The 21,614-nt window shown below is 35.5% G+C and overlaps 1 protein-coding gene across 3 annotated transcripts; it reads left to right on the forward strand.

Moving 5' to 3' along the window:
- LOC109850647 (protein root UVB sensitive 5) lies at positions 1,307–21,019 on the forward strand. 3 transcript variants are annotated; one of them, XM_020420701.1, is made up of 15 exons: positions 1,307–1,565; positions 1,680–1,733; positions 2,224–2,357; positions 6,388–6,488; positions 8,587–8,624; positions 10,339–10,385; positions 10,459–10,537; positions 10,621–10,693; positions 11,646–11,735; positions 18,589–18,648; positions 18,771–18,884; positions 19,772–19,832; positions 19,926–20,044; positions 20,490–20,585; positions 20,675–21,019. In XM_020420701.1, the coding sequence occupies exons 1-15, from the start codon at positions 1,366–1,368 to the stop codon at positions 20,936–20,938; spliced, it is 1,530 nt and encodes a 509-aa protein (XP_020276290.1). In that variant the 5' UTR covers positions 1,307–1,365; the 3' UTR covers positions 20,939–21,019. The 3 variants fall into 3 exon arrangements, with proteins under 3 accessions (XP_020276290.1, XP_020276291.1, XP_020276292.1); XM_020420702.1 differs by having other exon boundaries at positions 1,680–1,709; XM_020420703.1 differs by lacking the exon at positions 1,680–1,733.

Here is a 21,614-nt window from a genome sequence, read left to right on the forward strand (position 1 = left end):
TCCTGGTTATGAAAGAAATAGTACAGAGTGGACAGATATCCATAGAACACATTGAGACAAACTCCATGATAGCCGATCCTCTTACTAAGAGATTGCCATCCAAGGTCTTTCATGAGCACACTGCTCATATGGGTGTGGTGTTATTTGAGGATATTATGATTTAATGGGAGTTTGTAATTTTTTTGGTGCTTTGTGTTTGGTTGTATTGTCTGATCAGAATAAAGTATTCAGTTAAGACACTTTGTTACATTATGTTTGGTTTTGATCTCACTAAAGTAGGACCAGTTAAAAATAAACATGTACTGATCACATTGCTTGTAATTTTTATGCTGCACATCCATGATTGATCTATGACATTTAATTGTATTGGTATATGTGATCATTGATGGGTTTAGTCACAATAAATGTGACGAAGACCGCTTTGATCCTATATTGATATTGTCAACAGACGAGATTGTTTGGAAATATCCTTTTTTGTGATCGTAATTTCTGAGCTCATAAGGTTGTACACATTTTTTATGAAACATATAGTACCCAAGTGGGAGATTGTTAGATTAAATCTAATTATGGGCATATATGTTACATTAGTGTATAATGCTATCCTTAAGGTTAACCCGCATAAAGTGATCAATAAGTTTTGAATTATTGGGTATTTAAATAAATCATGGGCTAAATGTGCGGATACCATGTTGTAATTATAATTTATTGAGGACCCAAATTATAAAAGTACAACAACTATAAATAAGGGGTTGTGGTGCCTAATTTAGTGTTACATTCTCTAATCTCTTAATCCTCATCTAAAGATTCTAAAGGAGAGACCCTCAAGATTAGAAGATTAAACCCTAATTCAGATCCGTGCAAATTTATCATAGATTCAAGTATTGCTTCCGCTCATTGTTGTATTTATTCTCTTTGAATTAATCATGATTTTATGGATTATATCTCAGTTTTAAGATCTAACACGGCGAGCTTCCGCAGAAACTCAGGTAAGTTGGATCGCTTTCCCGCCGCCTCTCCGTGACTTGCTTGGCTGATAGCTCTTCCTCGAAAGAAATCAGCTATCATCTTCCTTCCTTCCTTCCATCAGGTTTTAAGTTGAGACTAAAATTTAGTTGTGATCCCATGATATACTTAAAAAGACGACGAGTCCGTGGTGGGACTGTGTAGAGAGAGTGAAAAAGGAAAGAAAGGTGGAGAGGGATTTTTGGATGAAGATTGGGAAGCTTGGTGTTTCTACGCTGAGGGGTATTTTAGTCATTAGTTAATTATCTAACTGAAAAGAGAGTGAATATATACTGGAGGGTGGGGGTGGGGTGAAATGAGAAGAGGATAAGGGATAAATACATACAGCCGTGAGCCGTGGGCATGGCATTGGGGCTGCCGTTGCTGCGAGTGCCATACGGTCCCAGAGCTCCGTTGAGCGTCACCTCATCCTCTTCTTCCCATCGTCGTCGTAGGCAACGCATCTGTGTTGAAATTAAGTCACAGCCCCAACCACAAGAAGAACCACCAGATGACGATGACGATGGCGATAAGCAGCAGAAGCAGAAGCAGAATATCGATAGGTTTTGTTACAATCATCATCATTAATCTTCTTTCCTTTTTTTTTTTTTTTATTTCCCCAAAATCACCTCCTCATTTAATTTTCTTTACCTTATCTCGGTGATTGTTTTTAACAGAAGTCCGCCCCAACATTTATTGATGGAAAGGTATCGGAATGGGGGAGCAAAGAGGTTAGCTAGCATATATATATATATAGAGAGAGAGATTAATGGAGATTTTGGGGATTTGGTTTCTTACTGGGCGAAATTTAGAAAACTTGCGCTATCTGTAATGACATGGTATTTACTACTTCTCTTCTCCAGATATATCCTTTTCCGCTGCACCTCCAATCTTAAAATCTCGTTTTTCCGACAAGAGTGTTTCCTCTATTCTAATCAGCCACCTCCTAATCCATAGAGTTCAATCACTTGACTTGATAACATATATACAGAGAAAGCCAAAAGCATCTCAATGCTTCAGAAGATATTAATCATATATCTGCGATCTCTTTTCCAGATTATTAAATGTTGTGTGCTCATCTTTGCTGTAAGCACCGACAATAGTTAGATTGGCAGGCTAGTACGTTTTAAAAGTTTTTTTTTTTTTTTCAATTTGGCAGTAGATTTTCCTTCAATAAGCTAACCATGTTTGTGATACATGTTTCATCTTCATTTGTGGTAGATATATATTGGATACTAACTCTGAGCTACAAGCTACTTGGGAGGAACATGGCGCTGTACAAAAGGACAACTTCTCAGACTTAGCTTGGCTTCCACTTGTAATTAGAGAATTTATTCTACCCGCAGGCTTTCCAGGTAAATATAGTAAAATTTCCCCCAGTAATTTATTTCACTCCTGTATTCATTTTTCATGAAACATATTTGCTATCATGCCACCAATGATCAGTTTTAGACGATATTTTTAAAATTTTTTTAGCATTTGAATGATTATAAGCAGTCCATCATTTGCTTAATTTTTCTATTAATTGTGACTTTTCAGTTTTATTTCGAACTTCTTTGTCATTGCCTTTTCACATTCTTTACTTGGGACTCGTTGGCCTTAGGTTTAGTTAAATAAAGGCTAAATTACTAGATTGATATCTTTTTGCAAGCTCCTCTTACCATTCTTTTGAGCCAAATGTGTAATTAAACCCAAAATTTCGCCACCGACGAAAAAACCCCGTGAAACCTCACTTGATGCTATTAGTGTTACATGAGGAAAGTGCTAGAAGACTATTTGACACATTGTTACTATGATAAAAATTATGTCCAAGCTTATGCAATAATGTTGAGTCTACAATAAGGAAGTAAATTTTGGGACGAGAAAGAGGAGGGCATGGTATTACCTCCAAATATAGTAAAGAGAAAACTTGGGATGCCAAAAACTGGTAGGAATAAAGAGGTTTCACGATTTTTTTTCCGGCGGCAAAGGTGTGGGTCTAATTGCACATTGGTTAAAAAAACAAAAAACAGAACTTCGCTAGAGCTAGAAAAAATACCAAACTAGTAAGAGGGGTGTGCAAAAAATACCAATATGGTATATTTAGCTGTCAAGTAAACTAATTTTAGCAACAAATTCATTATCTCTTCATAAAAGCATTAAGATTTTGACATGTTTTATACAAATAGTTGCTACCATTACACATGTAATTTTTTATTTTGTTCAAAGATAAAAATTATTTGGAGTCATTTCTTCTTGCTGAAATCTTCAACGCCATCTTTTGTCAATAAGTTTGAGAGGGGTTCAATCTCCCTGTTCAGTTTTCTGTTCCAGAGGGGAAGAGAGGGTATCTGCCTTGAGCCTCTTGATTTCCTTCTTCCTTCCTAGTCTTGTAAAACAAACTAACTCAATGGTGAGATAAAAGTATCTTTCTCTCTGTCTGGGGTTTCTTTATGGCATTAAATCTGCAAAAGTTTCTTTTTTGGGATTTCTGCAACAAGTTGTGGGTACGGATGTCAGCGTTTTGGAATTGCTTAATGGTAATACTTTGGTATAAACGTCATGTACTTCTTACAGCACTTATATGGTGCTACTCGCTTTTGCATTGAAAGTTAGGATCAGTGGTTGGAATTTGATAGGATTTATAAGTTGGATAATGCATCTGATTTCAATTCTGTCAAAGTTTATTAGCAAAAATGTCGAAAAATTATGAATTGTCAATTCATGCAGTAGCTTCTAAGATATTTGGATTTACCCTTAAGCTTTTGTGCATTCTCATCTCTGGAAGAGAAGCATTCTGCCGTTGGTTTATGCATATTGTTCCCTGATACAAACAATCACTCAAAGGAGCATGCAGAAGTTCCTGTACATGTATGACACCGTCTAAAAACAATGCATAGACAAACTATACAGACCCTCAAAACACTAAGTATGCTCCAAATATAAACAAAGACAAAACGTCAAAACTGGCTCTTCTAGCACCAAATCAGGAAAAAGAATTGGATATATACACAGAGCTTGGCATCATCTTTTATTCCTCTCACAATCAGCTACCTTTGACTTATCAGACTTTTTAATTTTTAAGAAACCTTTCATTCTACTGCAAAACTCAATAGGAAGAGATGTAATATCTCTAAAAATAAGATCGTTCATAGCCTTCCACACAAAATACATACAGGATGCTGGAGCCGCTCTCTTCAATTTAGCAATCTAACCCGCACCTCCTAGTTTCCTAATAGTTTAATGAGTTACTTCAACCCAACAAGAAAGGACATTATGCTCTTGAATGAAATTACAAAGATAACCATATCTACTAATTTTGCGGTTATATGCTTTAGGTGTTTGCTTAAGGACCTGTTTGGATAGAGGGGAATAGGGAAGAAGCTAGAAAGGAAGGTAGGGGAATTCATTCATCGCGTTGGGGAAGTTTTAAGAGCGTAAGTTTCCCCCCTCATTTCCCTAGATTCCCTTCAACCAATCGAAATTTGTTCCCACCCAAATTGGGGTGGAATTGAGGGGAAGGAAATTCCTTTATCTTTCCTTCTCTTCTCTCTCTTATTCTCTCGTAACTTCTCTACCCCCAACGAAATCCAAACATGCCCTAAAGTCCATAAATAATGTTACACTGAAATATCTTTTCTCAGAAGATGTTGTATTCAAACATATTTTCTCAAAATTGTTATACTGGATTTGTGTGCAAGTGCAGACTATACAACTCTAGCAATAATATCATAATTTATATGGTGTGAATTTCTTCACATTAGCTTTGTTGTAATAAATCTTTTGTTATAATTTTTATGATTCTGTAAAATTTAAAACTGATATTATATTGAAATAAAAGCTTACTTGTAGTAAACCATTCAGTCTGGTAATACCTGTTTTTGTCATAATTTTTTAAGTAATACATGTAACTTTGAACAAACAAAAGAAAAAGGTTTTGTATATTTCTTCTGTTGTGTATGGTGATTAAGTATGCATGTAGCTGCTGTGGTTAAAGATATTTGATGTTTAATCAACATTTTATGACTTATAACTGAACCCCCTCATTTAAAAAAAAGGATAAAAACACCCATGTACATGCTTTAAATAATGGTTCCTCATTAATCTTTATAGGAAGAACAAACATCTATAATTTGCACGACTAATTATATATGATTGGATTACTCAAGACCTTTCCACTATGCCAAAACTCTCTGATGTTATGGTGATTATAATTTACTCTAGCATGCCCATAGGCGGAGTGCCCCTTTCATGACCCAATGCCTAAGCTATTATATGTAGTGGTACCATATATTTCTAAAGATATCTTTTAATGTATGTCTTATGGCTTTGACTACCTTTTAATGTATGTCTTTTGTCTTTGGATACCTTTTAATGTATTTCTTATGGCGTTAAGGCCCTTTCATTTAAACTGTACCTTTACATGTAGGAGTGTAAGTTATATACTTAACATATATTGCTTATCTTTTCTACTATGAATATCATGTCTTGAAAAATGAATATCTTTTTCTCATGCCCACACACGCGTGCGGTTTGACTTTAGAATCTAGTCGATTTATTAATTGTGCTCATTTATGTTACTTGGCTACTACTATCTTGTAGACATACTATACATGTACATATACCAAAACTTCATGGACACTTCTCGAATATATGCATGCGTTTATTCAGTCATATACTCAATTATATGATATGTTAATGAATGTATTATGGAGAAATATGATGTTGTAGTTGAATTAGGAATATATGGTTGAGAGATATTAGAGATGTGATTGAAAGAGTAAAGGAACATGTTAAGAATATGTTCAGCGTATTCCTAATAATTTGTAACATGTATTTATTTGCTCTTAGCATAAATATAAGAGATCAACAAAGCTGTAGATAGAGTCTCTGATTTCTCTCAGAAATTAATTTGATATATGCTTTAATTTAAAATACTTGTCATACACCTCTACGGTGTATATCCTACACTTACCATCTATTTCTTGAAACTTGTTAGACATTTGTCAAATTTGTATCTGCCCATACCCAAGTTCAAACCTATAATTTAAAGGGTCGTTTGGATGTCTAGTTCAAAAACAAGCAATTTCCATTTCAAATACGAGCAGTTTTCAATTTATAATAACACATGAAATGGAAAACAATAATGTTCTCAAGTAAAAAATTATTATTCAATATATATAATGTAGTTGTGTCCCCATACCCTACATTTTACAAATTTGTTGTCCCGTACCCATACTGGCACACGTACGTCGGTACCCGTCCCCTTTTCCATGCAAATTGGGTGCTCGTTGTTTTTTGAGATGCACTATCTATAGTTTGGTCGCTTTGTATTATTTTTGCTTAGTGAAACCATTTGATCTCCACATCTTTAAGCATGTTAATACCCTTTAACTCATCTTCCAGGATCAGTTTCAGATGATTACCTGGGATACATGCTATTGCAGTTCCCAACAAATGTAACAGGATGGATATGTCATGCATTGGTTACATCCAGTCTTCTAAAGGTATTTAATAATTGACCATTGCTTTCTTTCCCATGAAAGATGTTCCCTCATCCATTTCTGAACTTGTAAAAGATGAAACTTGGATACTGCACATGGTATTCCCACCAGTATCCGAGATACTTGGATTCTCCTACATTGGTGGATACGGAATGTGTACCTTATGATGTGTGCCAGAATTTATGGTGTTGTCCTAGAGATATCAGATATCTCCGAGACTAACAAGTTAAGATAGATAGTTTACAGAATGTCTGCGAATCCTCTAACACCCTCCACCCAGAACAACACCACCCCAACAAATAGGAAATTGTTAGCCTCTCTGCAGTTAATATGGAGAAATTTTTGAAATAGGCGAAATTTGACATGGTGGAAAAGTTGGTTTATTTTGCTAATTAAATATTTTTTGGGTCAGTTTTACTGATTAAATGCTAAATTTGGTCTATTTCAAAAATTGTCTTAATGGTTTTAGTTATTATACATATATACACCCTGTTATTTTAGTAATTTAATATTTCACCTCGTCATGTCAAATTTTTTATATTGTGGGTCTACTCTTTAGTTTTTTTCTGGGATTTTTATGTTATTTTGAAGCTAAGATCAGTTTACCTTATTTGTGTGCAGCGAATCCAACTGTAGTTATAATTTTAGAATACAATAACAATGATAGAAATTTATTTTATTATATTATACACTTGTTAATTACAATTACAAAATCTAGAAGAACAATCTGCAACTAAATTGACTCCCAAGTCCTTTTTTTCAAAAAAAAAAAACTTACTTTACAGTTAATTAGATAAATTATAATTGCATTAAGTTGTATTTTTGTCACAATTTACATCTATAATCATATTTGTAATTTTTTGAACAACATAGTTTTGAAATGGATAAAATTTTGAAATAGGCCTAATTTGCCATTTAATTAGCAAAATAGACCAATTATGAGTTATGTGAGCGAAAGTTGGTCTATTTTGCTAATTAAATTTTTTTTGGTGTATTTTTCTATTTAAATGTTAAATTTGGTCTATTTCAAAAATTTGTCCTGCTATGGATTATTCGAGGATACTTCACTGTGGATTCATGAAATACAATTTGAGGTTTGTATAGTCTGATTGTACGAAAGCTGAAATTATTTGCTAATGACTGGTTATTTACAATTTGTATACTTCTTTATAGAATATATTTGTATTTTATACAAGTGCATATGTTGCTTTAGGGTCTTATTTCTAACATATGCCCTGTATTCTTTGCTGTTATTTTTATTTGTAATTCATGTCTTAACTTAAGTAAAAATAACTAAAGAAAAATTATATCTTTTAACTATATTTTATATCTTTATCATATTCAAGTTGTTAGGACTTAGGATTACCATATTTCTTTGTTTATATCTTATTGCATCTATATTATCTCCATACCAATGCTACTTAGCTTGCAAAGGAAGAAGTTTGCAACTGCCAATTTTGCACTAAATGCTAGAGATTTTTTTAGTATTTAGAAAAAAAAATTGCATGGCTGATGAACGAGATATGTCATTCAAAGGTTTTTTCAATGTCCATATACTAAGATTATTTTTTTAAGGGTGGCAATCACCAAAAAAATTGTCTAAAAATGTTGTTGTAAAATCAAAGCACTGTAATATCATCAAAAGTTTGTTATGAAATGCTGTACAACTGTTATATGGAAACTGGATGACTCATTTAGCAGAACATATAAATTATAGGGAAGTAAGGAATGTTTAAATATCCTGTAAAGCGACATTCTAGAAGGTTGACAAGGCAGATATATTATCAAGTATGGACTATCAAAATGATATCTTTTTAATAGTTCCATATACAGCATTTGTGAGCATTTTGTGCCATATTTCTGATTTATTAAATCTCCTATACAATTGGGGCTTTAATGATGCTTGAAGACAGCATGTTAACTTTGTTTGCTGTGAAATTATATACTGCAATATTCCTATTATACTGCTATACCAAACTTGTAAGTAGTCTGATATGATAATAGTATTGATACTGATACAATATATAATCATAAATGCTATTTCCTTATGACAAATAAATATTTGTCATTTACTAATTGCATTGCATAAAGGTTGTACTAGGCTGTAGGCATAGGCTCGTTTACTGCTGCTGCCATAAGGTAGATTCTCATTTATTATTTTAACCAGCCTGTAACTTTTCTAGTACTGCAGTTCTAAATTCAGAAGCTATTTATACTTTGGCTATAATTTGTGATACCCTATGAAGTTCAGTGATGAAGGTGTATCTGTATTAGATATGTATTGAATACTTTGTGCTTGTATTCGAATATGTATTGAACATGTGGTAAAGAACACAATATTAGAGTTTGATTTTGGGTACTCTCACATCCTTGAACCAACAACCTGTATAAGCTTCCAATAGTGTTACAGGTAGCTTTTTCCTACTTTATTGCACTCAGTATTATGATGTTGGACAATGATTGTACGCCTGATCTGTAAATTTTATTAATTAGGCGGCAGAAATAGCCAAAATTCGATACAATGAGGGGTCACAGATTTTTCCTTAAGAGGCATTTGAAAAAGACCAGGATATTATAGAACTCTCCCGGCACCATAAAAAACACATGCCAATAAAGAAGATTCAGAATACCCTAAAAAAGCAATGACAAAAAAGGTCGAATAGAAGCTTGATGTTAATGATCTATCTTCACATAAAGTTTTATGGAATCTATAATATAGAGTTAAAAATTCACTAAAATAAATCTTGATAGAGGTACATTCTTCCACTTGAATTGTTTACTATTGTTATTTCACATGTTGATAGTTAAGAGGTTTTTTTCAAATACAAATCCCCATCATAGACCACATATCAATGGTTAATCTCTTCATGAATACTTTTTGCGTAACTTTGTTTGTCTAAGTCAATTGCATTTTGGTAAGCTTTATCATCCAACTCATTCCAGGCTTCCTTATAAGAGTGGCCAATTCCTTTGACTTTCCAAACAAGGGTTTCTCTGACCCACATGGTTTTGAGTCAACAGGTGAGCAGCTAAACCTGTTACATATTGAAAGAAATATTAGTCAGAAGTTCTCACAGTATCCTCTTTATGATGTAGTTATCATGTTATTGCTTGATCGGATATGACTTTGTTATCGCAAATCTTCAGGATACATGAAATAGGCTTACAGGCGAGGAAGCAGAAATTCACTAATCGAACAATGAGAAGTACGGGTCGTATAACTTTCATTCCCTCCCTAAATATACCCCTAACCCTCACATATCTGGAGATTGTGTCCTCTCTTAATGTTAGGCCTGTGTCGATTTCAAAGACATATATGGAATACAAAAATCTACCAAGATTAGGGCTAATCTTTACTGCCAGGGTACTGTCCCCGCAATGTTGAATGAGGTCAGTGCTGGACTCTGTGCTGGGCCTATCCGTTCCACCACAAACTTATGCAAAAGCGCCAATCTTGATTTTCTTCCTGCATCATAATTTGGTTCGGCTACCTAGTGGATCTAGATTATAGAAGTCAGGACACATATAACACAGCATGTTTATGTTAATCCTGCTCAATATGTTTGGTCTTATGGTATAATCATCGGTGACTTATTGCCAGTGTACTTTGGCTTTGAAATTGTCCTCTGCAGTGAGCAAAATTTTGAGAAAATGATATATTATTAAATATTTGAAACGTCCAGATAAGTCAACAATTGTACTGTGTTAATAATATTTAATTGGTTTCATAAGGTATAGTTAGAGTTGATATTATTTATACCAGCAATGTATTGAGTTGTTTTTTGGTTGGCTTTGTGGAGATACAAATTTCTTGCAAATTTAGATTCTTCTAATACTGATTTCTTTGACTTAGATGGGTGTCAAAAGATGGTCTTGGAGCTATTGGACGCCTGTTTATTGGTACCAACAACTGTTAAAGATAACCAAAAAATTTGAATCATCTTTTGCCTCTGAGACACTTTTTGCTTCCTAGGAGGGCGCTTTGGAAAACTGTTTGATGATGACCCAAAGCAATGGCGGATGTATGCAGATTTCATTGGAAGTACAGGGAGGTTTGTCCAAAAAAATAGTTAAGATATTGAGATCTCAATGACATATTTGTGACCTACGTAGTCTTGCTATGTCCACAATGCAGTATTTTTGAGCTCAGCACACAATTGTATCCAGCATATTTCCTGCCACTTGCATCTTTAGGGAATCTTGCTAAGGTACTCAAAGCTGTCCATTTAACTGTTTTTCAGTGTTCATAATTATAACCAGTCTTTTTGATCAAGTTATATTGCTTGGTCAACTAAATTACTGCGTCATGCTATATTGTTTAGCACCCTGCCCGTAAAGTTTTCCTGATGTTACAATTCATTGTGAGTATCATAGTGAAGTTGGTAAAGGTGGAAAGTTCTTCCATACTATATCTTAAGAGAAACCTCCCATTTGGCTCGTGTGAGCTACAATTTTAGAATGCCAAAAATGCCCTCACACTTAGAAAAAACTAAAAAATACCCTCACACCTGGAAATAATCCAAAATATATATAACATATCATTCTTTCCCTTGACAATTCAACTACGATACACTCTTCCATGTTTCCCTTGAACTACAACACTCCTGCACATTTTGTGTCATGCACGCATTGCATGCGGGAAGATACTAGTATATTTCTTAAGAAAAGTAGATACTTTTCGATTAACATTTGGAAGAGATGCACGAGAAGGAATCATGGAAGCACAATTGGTACTGCTGTAATGTTAGTCTGTTTCTGCATTCTTTTTATAGCATTGAATTACTTTTTTTTTTTTTTTGAGAAATAAGGATGGGAGTTCAAAGTATGAAATCCCAGCCATCCTTCATTATCATGTCAGTGCATGGTTGATTACAGAAATAGGATTAGATTCTTACAAATTAAAAGGTGTGAGACGTCTATATACATCACCTCCACCTCCCCAAAAAAATTTAAAAAAATAAAAATAAAAATAAAAATAGAACTTTTTATTCTCATTGTATACTAAGTTCTGTTGAAATTACACATATTTATACTTTTTCATCTTAAAAGATGCATACATATCTGTAATCGGTTTAGAAATTAGCTCTATATGGTGCAAAGTTAACATGGAAAAATGAGTCCTTATATTTTAGTTGTTAGCTAAAGCCTGAGCATTTGTAGGCTGTAGCAAGAGGCTTAAAAGATCCGTCATTTCGTGTGATCCAAAACCATTTTGCCATCACTGGGAATCTTGGAGAGGTTGCAGCAAAGGTAATTGGCGAAACTGAAGTAGATTGTATAGATTAGTGTATTACATAACTTTTGTAGTCCTGTCTGGTTCCGTCTTGTTTTCTCCTCCTTAAAATTGGAGGCAAGTTTCTGTGAATAAAATCGATCATCTTTCTCCTTTGTATGCTAATTCATAATTTTGGGGAGTTTTGGAGTGTTGCTTCTTGTTTGCATAAGCATAAAATACACAACTTACAAATTTAAGTTGCCTATCTTTTTATAATTTGTGGAAGCTAAATCTCGTGTCCATAATTTCGTGTCAAGCAATTTGGCCCCACTTTAGGTGATTGGTGTTACATTGACAACTAGCCCATCATTTGTGATATTCTGTGTGTGTCATGACCCTAATTTCTAAACCTGAAAGGAATACTAGAGTCGGACTAAACCTGTAAAAAATCCTCAAAAAAATCTACATTCATCAAAAGACCATTAAAAATAATCTCTTCATTGAACTAAAACCAACAATATATATTCTCTATAATTCAAAAGTCAACATTAATCCAATTAACTTGAAATGAACAAATATACCTCAAATTAAAATAAAACTCGACCTAAAGGGAAGAATCCCATTATCACAAAACTCTCAAATTATCAACTAAATATCAAAGATTTTATTCAACCTTCACCTAGAAGAAAAGTAGTAATCTGTAAATTTTATTCCTCACTCCCTCCTAATAATTTAGGAACCACCAACTTCACCTAATCCCGAGTCTCTGAAAAGAATGAATATAACACAATGAGTTCACAACTCAATAAGTGGATAAATTCATACATTAAGCATTGGTTTCGCAAACCTAAAATAATTTGACTTGATAAGCAAAGCATTAAAATAGTAGAAATTCATAATGCAACATTTTTAAAATATATTCATGCAATGGAAATAAGCAGGTCACGTCTCAATGCGAATCAACAGTTCGATACTCCAGTTGACTTGGTAAACCCCACTATTATATAGCCTGTGGTCAATAAAAACCTCATAGAGACACATTGAACTTTATTTTAATGAATGACTTATATCCAACATATAACAGTACATTGACTTGAGATGCATATGCTTTAAGAAAACTGACAAAGTTTATATAACCAAATACTTTATAAAGAATTGCCAAAGGTCAACTAATGGTGAAATTAATCAAGCACATATGCATCTCAACTTACTACTATATTATAAGATATGATCGTCAATAAAGAAATTAGCATACGCTTGTACCAAAATATCTGCATGCATCACAAAATACAATCCAACCAACAATTGATATATGAATAAATCATTCACAACGATATAATCCATTTGGGACAAATCCGCAAATATTTGTTTATAACTTTATATGAAAAATACACAGAGCAAAATGCATAAATTCACCACGTACAGAAATACCAACCGATAATCCAAAGATCCACCTGACGCCTCTACGGAAACTCTGCGAATTCCTAGGGAACAAATACAAGCAATCATTTATACTAATTAATAAATAATTACCATGATATACAATAATGCTAGTCGTTCGATCAATCTGTATATTTAAAGTAACTATCTTAGTATACTATTCGCCATCCCCGCACTCTGTATTTTTATAATATCTTATAAGAAAAACTAAATAAAAAAAACCTAGAGCCTGGCTGCACCTACACAAATATTTGGCCACCTCTTTACATTGCCGATTTGGTATGATTCATTTCCATTAACCTAGGAAACTAACATTGATAATGATGATTCTCTTTGTACAATCACAACTAAGAAGACAATAAACTAGCCGATCTAGTTATGTAAATCAATTAATATCAACCTAAATAATTTAGGATCAATGTCTCTCTTTCACAAACATGAGAACCATACATACCACATGCCATATAAAAATTGTTAGAAGAAGAAATAGAGATGTGTTTTACCTTGTTCCTTTTATAAGGATAATCAAATTACCGCTGACCACCCTCAACAAAGTTTCATAGCGTCTCTTTTTTTTCGCTCGTCCTCTGTGGCCGATTTTGGCTGGGGCTTCTAAACGAACACTACTAGGTTTTTTTTCTATTTATTAGTTTTTCCATTTCCTATAAACCCCTAGCCAATTTCCTTTACAACAAACCCCTTAACAAACATAAATATATAGATACTATTAATATAAACATAAAAGCCCTCATGTAATACCATATTTATAAATTAATATCGTTAACCCAATTGTTTGAATATCTAGTAAAACAATTTATAAAACTAGACCTGTTATCAATAGAAAATTAGGGATATTACAGTGTGAAAAGGTGATGATGATACGAGTCGCCGTGCGAGCACCTTTGATCGCGGAATTATCAAATGTGGGTTGAGAAGTGGATGATAGAAACACAAGAATAATTCAGTATGTGGCGAAGGAAAATACCCTCTTTAGATTATGAGTATGAAAAGATTACAATCTCTCTCTCACAATCTCACTAGAATTGAGAACAAGCTCTCAATTCTCTCTAAATCCTAATCTCTCTTGATTAGAATCTCACTTTGATTACATCTGATTTATTAGAAACCCTAAACAATCCCTTATATAGGTGTAACAACGTGGATGGCAAAGTGGTAAATAACCAAGTCCAAACCCAACAGGAATTCGTGCAAACAGAAACCCAAACGAATCAGGAAATCTTCGATGAGTTGACTCACGACTGAGATGAGTCAACTCGTTCGAAACTGGACAAAACACAAAATCAGAAATGAGTCGACTCATGACTGAGATGAGTCAACTCGTCAGAGACTGGTGATAAACGGCTGAGTTTTATGAGTCGACTCATGACAGGCATGAGTCGACTCATGACTGTTACAAGTCGACTCACGGGCTGAAAACTGGATGCTTCGATTTTTCGATTCGCCGTCTTGTTTCACGTTCAACCTGCGTTCTACTGTGCTGTTTTACACCTCTATTCTCAAGCTACCATGAGAATCAGCTATCCTCAAGCTCCCATGAGGATCACTAAGTTCTGAAGAGAAGATACACCCGTATCATGGGTCTCCCTTTAGGAACTTGAAGTCCCGTTCAAGTTAGAACTTCAGCTGAGGAAACTCTCGTGTTCCTCTATCTTTTCTGCACCACCTGGCCTTGCTAGGAACTTGATAGCGACGTACAACTGGAAACGACTCATTCGCTCCTTGCCTTGTCGTAGTCGTCTTTCGCTCCAACATGTAATCCTCTTTCGATGGTTTTTCTGGAAGTCTAATGCACAACGAGACAAACTTCTTGCTTGCATTCACTAGCCTCTTCGCTCGCGTCGTCATCCCTAAGTTTCTCCCTCGGAAGAGACGCCGAACGAAATATGAACTTTTCACCGCCTTTGATGAATGTATACTTCTGAGCCCGCTTCTCGTAGATCGCATATCTATCCTATAAGTATAGATTGCCCAGTATAATCTGACAAACATTCAATGGAACTACGTCGCACGTGACCTCGTCAATATACGACTCATGGAGCGCAAATCTGACAGTGCATTGATCAACTGACCTCGTCAATATACGACTCATGGAGCGCAAATCTGACAGTGCATTGATCAACTACACTCAGTCTCTCCTCCTTCTGAATCCGACTCATGGAGCGCAAATCTGACAGTGCATTGATCAACTACACTCAGTCTCTCCTCCTTCTGAATCCATCCTAATGGATAGGGCTTCGGATGCTTGACCGTCTTCAGACCTAGCTTCTGAACCAAGGCCTCGGATATCAAATTCTTCTCGCTGTCCGGATCAACTATGGCATCCACCAAACTGGTCTTCACGTGTAACTTCAGCACAAAGAGCTGCTCTCGGGGATCTTCGTCCTCCTTCGTAGCCTGTCTCCCCGCCATAAGGTTGAGACTGCTGTTGGGCTATGTCATCCTCGAGATTTTTTTCGGACCTTGAGCTATCACATATGCTTTTTTCTCCTCCTTCAATCCTCTTAGCTTGAGATGATGATACTTCTCCCAGCACCGATCAGCAACATGCTCTGTCTTCTCGTAGTGACTACAAATCAGTTCTGTTTTTTCTGGATCACCCTTTTTCTCCTCCTTATATTTAGAACCACTAGACTCGCCTCCCGTCTGTTTGGAGTCTCCCTTAGTCTCGTTGCCCTTCTTCTGCTTGCCCTCAATGACAATAGTCTTCACGCTCGCCTCTGTAATAGTCTCGACCGTGAATAACTTCATCTCCTTTCGGATGTAATCGCTCAATCCCGCCATATACTTCATAAACACAAAATATTTCTCTGTCGCAATGTTGAGGATCATCGTCTGCTGTTGGAACTCCGTGGTGTATTCTTGAACGGTTTGATTGACTTTTTGGCGCAAGCCGTACCACTTGTACCAACATTCTTCAAGGAATCCCACCGGATAGAACTGCTTCCTCAGTAACTCCTTGAACTTGTTCCACGACACCGCCTTCTTCTCCTGCTTGCAGTAGGACTTCCACCACGTCAACGCGTGCTCTGAAAGCTTCAAAGTCGCGAACACAATCTTTTCTTTGGACGAATATCCGTAGAGAGTGAAATACATCTCCATACGTTCGATCCAATCATCGAGTTTCTCCACATTGACACTCTCATCATAAACAGGAATATCCACCTTGTAGTCAATCTTCAGGTTCTGGTAAGAAATTTTACCCCTTTGATGCAACACAGCCTTAATGGTCTCCTCCTCCTCGTCGGGATCTGAATCCACTCTCTCCACATCGGACTCCACAATTTTCTTCTTGGACTTTGAAGAAGATTCACCTTGTTTATCCCCTCCATGGATAAGACTGACGAGTTGTGTGATAGTAGACCCTATCGTCTCGATCTGCTTCTCCAATACATCAATTCTCGCTGAATTGTCTCCTTCAGCCATCTTCTTCTTCCTTAAAACCTGGACTCCTAATAAAATAAGGATCTCGCCTAGCTTCTTGTATTACGATCGAGTCAGGACCATACACAGGATGCCCCCTTCACAGGATCTGATCGCTCTGATACCAACTTGATACGAATCGTCATGCGAGCACCTTTGATCGCGGAATTATCAAATGTGGGTTGAGAAGAGGATGACAGAAACACAAGAACAATTTAGTATATGGCGAAGAAAAATACCCTCTCTAGATTATGAGTATGAAAAGATTACAATCTCTCTCTCACAATCTCACTAGACCCTCTCTAGATTATGAGTATGAAAAGATTACAATCTCTCTCTCACAATCTCACTAGAATCGAGAACAAGCTCTCAATTCTCTCTAAACACAATCTCTCTCTCACAATCTCACTAGAATCGAGAACAAGCTCTCAATTCTCTCTAAACCCTAATCTCTTTTGATTAGAATCTCACTTTGATTACATCTGATTTATTAGAAATCCTAAACAATCCCTTATATAGGTGTAACAACATGGATGGCAAAGTGGTAAATAACCAAGCCCAAACCCAACAGGAATTCATGCAAACAGAAACCCAAACGAATCAGGAAACCTTCGATGAGTCAACTCACGACTGAGATGAGTCGACTCGTCCGAAACTGGACAAAACACAAAATCAGAAATGAGTCGACTCATGACTGAGATGAGTCGACTCGTCAGAGACTGGTGACAAACGGCTGAGTTTCATGAGTCGACTCATGACAGACATGAGTCGACTCAACCTGATGAGTCGACTCATGACTGTTATGAGTCGACTCATGGGCTAAAAACTGGATGCTTCGATCTTCGATTCGTCGTCTCGTTCCACGCTTCAACCTGCGTTCCACTGTGCTGTTTTACACCTCTATTCTCAAGCTACCATGAGAATCAACTATCCTCAAGCTTCCATAAGGATCACTAAGTTCCGAAGAGAAGATACACCCGTATCAGATGATATTGATGAGATATCCTTTTTTCAGATAGCACACCTACAACATACTCTCTAAACAGGTAAAGTTTTCAAGTCATACTTTTTGATTAGATCATTCTTCATTTAAAGAAAAAGACGCTAAGGATAAAGTCTTTTCAAATTTTGGTCTGTTGCATGATACTCTTTTTTTCTCCCCGTAGGGACATCTCTGATCTTAGCTAGCACGATTACCACTGCCTTATTACAGATTCCTTTTAACTATGATCAAGCTTATTTGGTACAACATGTCTTAACTAGCATTGGTTCCATCTCATCTCCATTTTTTTTTTTTTTTGAGAAAAAGATTTTATCTCATCTTAGTCTCAATTGAAACTACTTATCAGTTATTGTGGCTTCACTTATTTATTATCCTAATCTCTAGGATCTTGCTACTCTTCAATCTCCGAAGTCCCATGATATCCCATTTAGCTAACTGTAGGAGGTGCTGTTTTTTACTTGCCCAATATTTTGACTCATAAAAGTAAGTATAATTGGTATTACCATTTCATAAAATTTCCCCTTCATCTTCATGGTTGTGAATAACAGGAAGAGAAGAAAAACATATTAAAAAAGCTTTTAGTACGTAACTTTTTCAACTTTTTCCTTTATGTAAATAAGCTCCACAGCGGATGAGTTTCTGTAATTCAATGAGTTTGTTAATATTCGCTAAACCTTGGGTGAGGCTTCTTCATATTGATGGTCAGGTCATCCGATCAAGCTAACTTAATCGGTTAAGTTTGGAACCATTCTGAGCACAAGAATCTAAACTATTTTGAATTTAATGAAAGAGAAGGCATGAAAACAACGTCGTAATTGTTTGAATAAGATGTGAAAAAGCCGTGAAAAAACCCACCTTGTCATAGGATAGGAGTCTTATTCAGACAAGATTCGTAAAGTCAACTAGATACTGGATAAGACAGGTTGCTTTCTTCTGCCAGATTTTTTTGTTTGGCTCTGTGTCATATTTGATCTTTTGCTTGTCCCTTTTCTTCAATGTTTCAGGAGGAAGTGTGGGAAGTTACAGCACAGCTTCTGGGACTTGCAATTGGTATATTGATCATGGTACTTAACTAACGTTGACTCTCTCTGAATTTAAATTCATTGTATCTCTTTATTAATTAAATCCAGAACAAAGTTTAACACTTTCTACGATATTATGCTTGATGTATGAATCAATTATGCAGGATACACCTGTGATACAGACATCATATGCAAAGCTAACAATCACATGGTTCAGCTTACGTATACTGCACCTATGGTTACGATATCAGTCACTTTCAGTTCTCAGATTTCGCACAGTAAGACTTTTGCATTTGATTACTCATTTTATTAAGAATATCGAAATTTCTTTTATTTTGATACTAAGGTGGATAACTCTAGTTCATTCATTAATAGAGCTGAACCCCAAAATAAGATCCTGGGCAAAAATAATGTAGGCATCTCATTGGCATGGCAAATATGTGGCTTCTTGCTCGTTGTTCGCGTGTTATCAAATTTCAGAGACTAAAAATGTCATTCAACTTCTCACTTGAGTTGGTATAATTAAAATATGTTTTAATAATATGGTGTCAAACACTGTTCAGTATCTGCAGCAACTGGTTCCTGCCACAGTAGCACCTCAGTTAACCAAGGTAGAATTTTGACGTGGCCTCTTTAAACCCTATTCCTTTTCAAAGAACATGTCTTTTTATTTAAATATTGAAACATGGAGTAGAGAAGTATCTCATATCATATACAGCTCGGAAATTGTTTTGTTCTAATCTCCAACAATTAGAACTGCATGTTAGTGTCAGTTTGGGAAGGTATTTTCTTTGGCTCTTTGACACATATCACATCTTACAGATTAGTTCAAGTTATATCTTATCTTCTTCCAAAGTTCTTATGTTTTCTTTCATGCTCTAGATAGTTATGGAGCACTGGTCATTGGTTGCATGAGCTACTTGTATAGGAAATAATGTGGGTTCACACCTGCCAAGTAGGCTACTTGGTTTTATCGCAAGGCAACTTACTTTCACTGCTTCATTCGTATAGGACCAATAATCAGACGTTTTGACTTTATTTTCAAGCTATGATGTTCTGTCAATTTTTTTAGTTAGGCCTATGTTAATCTTATTTCTACTATATGGTTTTCCAAATTCTGAAATCTGCTGAAGCAACCGTACACCACATCTTTTTCTTTTGCCAGATAAACCTTAAACGTGCCCGGTTACTTGTGAAATCACATGTTATGCATCAAATGGTTCCTGGTGTGGTATCTTCCATTTTATTATTTTTGCAAATTTATTTTATTATTTACTTATTTATTTTGTGATTTCCCTGAACACGATCTGTTGATTTAGGGTTTATTGAATGCAACAAGGAAGAAACTATTTTGTCTTGGGAAAGGTTCCTGCAACCTAGAGTTATTTATGGTGTTTCCATAGAGAAAATGATTGGTACGGAAGGTTCAAGCAATACGGTATACTTCTTGTTTGGGAGATGCCTTCTGGTCTTTTTTTCATCTTAGCACGTTAAAACATGTGTTCTTGATAGTAATGTCTTAAACTTGCATCCAGATTGAGTACATTTTGGATTCGTGAACTTACTTTATTGTATTTTTTAAATCCATTATTTTGCTTGATACTGAACCGTCTGGCCTCAAATACAATCTTTTTAATGAATCGTAATGTTCTTCACTATACTAAGATGAAAGAATATCTCAGTCTGCATGCCAAACGTGATGACATAGCCAACAATTGGGCAGCAGGAGATGGGTAAATGCTCAAATCTATATGCAGAGAGTTTGTTAGATTACTGGCCATGTCCAAAAGCCAAACAAGTCTCTTGAGACGATGAGAAATTATTTAATGCTGTAAACCTGATTATCTGTATGTTAACAATATATATTTGCTGGTTCAAAACAGGTCAAGGCACTGCTCAAGCTATATGCAAACCAAAAGTATGTTCTGTTTGTGAAGCAAAAGGGATCAGGCCCAGCTGAGTATAGCGTCACTTTCAAGGTTGCTCACATAGGCATGTTGTGATGCGCGAGTGCGTGTACCAGTTTGTAGGTTAGTAAAATTAATGTACTTGAAACAATGTGGTTCAGGTGGGGGCGACGAGCCTCTCAGTCTTGAAAAGCTTGTGGCATGTGCATTGGCTTCATGAGAATCCTAATGAAGAGGCAACTTGCATCCTAAGCAGGCTGGGGGAGAGCCTACAGAAACTGGAGAAAGGATTTCCGGAATTTCTTCAACAGTTGGAAAGAGCTGGATGGAAGAAACACCAGATCATCCTCAATGTGCCAAAGAATATCCTTTTCCACGAAGTAGAACTATCTATGAATCTTGATGACAATGTAGATGAGTTATAAATCCTTGCTCTTCACATTTAATGTTCATTTTTTGAGATTGTTGCCATTCTTTCTTGCAATTTATAACACATCTTGCAAACTCGCCCTGTAGTATTTAAGTGTAAAGCTTCCGCAGATTTTTATAAGAGCGCACTCTATTCTTAAGGGTCACGATCCTACACTTGGTATATATAAGCAAATCAGACCCTACACATGCATGGGCTTAACTTATATAATCCTACTTTAATCGGATTAGATAGTTTATTTTTTTTACACCCAAACTCTTCCACACAAACCAAAAGAGAGTAGCTATGATATAGCTATATATATCCACAGGACCATAGATATCTTAAAAATAAACGAAGAAAACCACACAAATAAAAATCATACTAATTACTCTCACACATTCACTATTTTCAAAACAACCATTCTCCGTCTTCATCTATAATATATCCACATACCCAAATTAAACTGATGGAGTTTCCCCCTTACTAACCACACCATTGATCAACTCTTCTTTTTTCTTTATACTTAAATTGTATAACATTCATTGGATGAGGACTCACATGGGTCATCTGCCTGCCTTGAACACCCAAAAAAAAGTACTAGGCATTGTAGTTAGTTAATAATGAAATCCTATCATTATAAACAAATTAAATAATTAAAGATTAATAATTCTTAAGAATATACTACGTTC

This window comes from Asparagus officinalis, chromosome 7 (genome assembly GCF_001876935.1).
Source record: "Asparagus officinalis chromosome 7, Aspof.V1, whole genome shotgun sequence".
In the NCBI taxonomy this organism is placed as follows: domain Eukaryota; kingdom Viridiplantae; phylum Streptophyta; class Magnoliopsida; order Asparagales; family Asparagaceae; genus Asparagus; species Asparagus officinalis.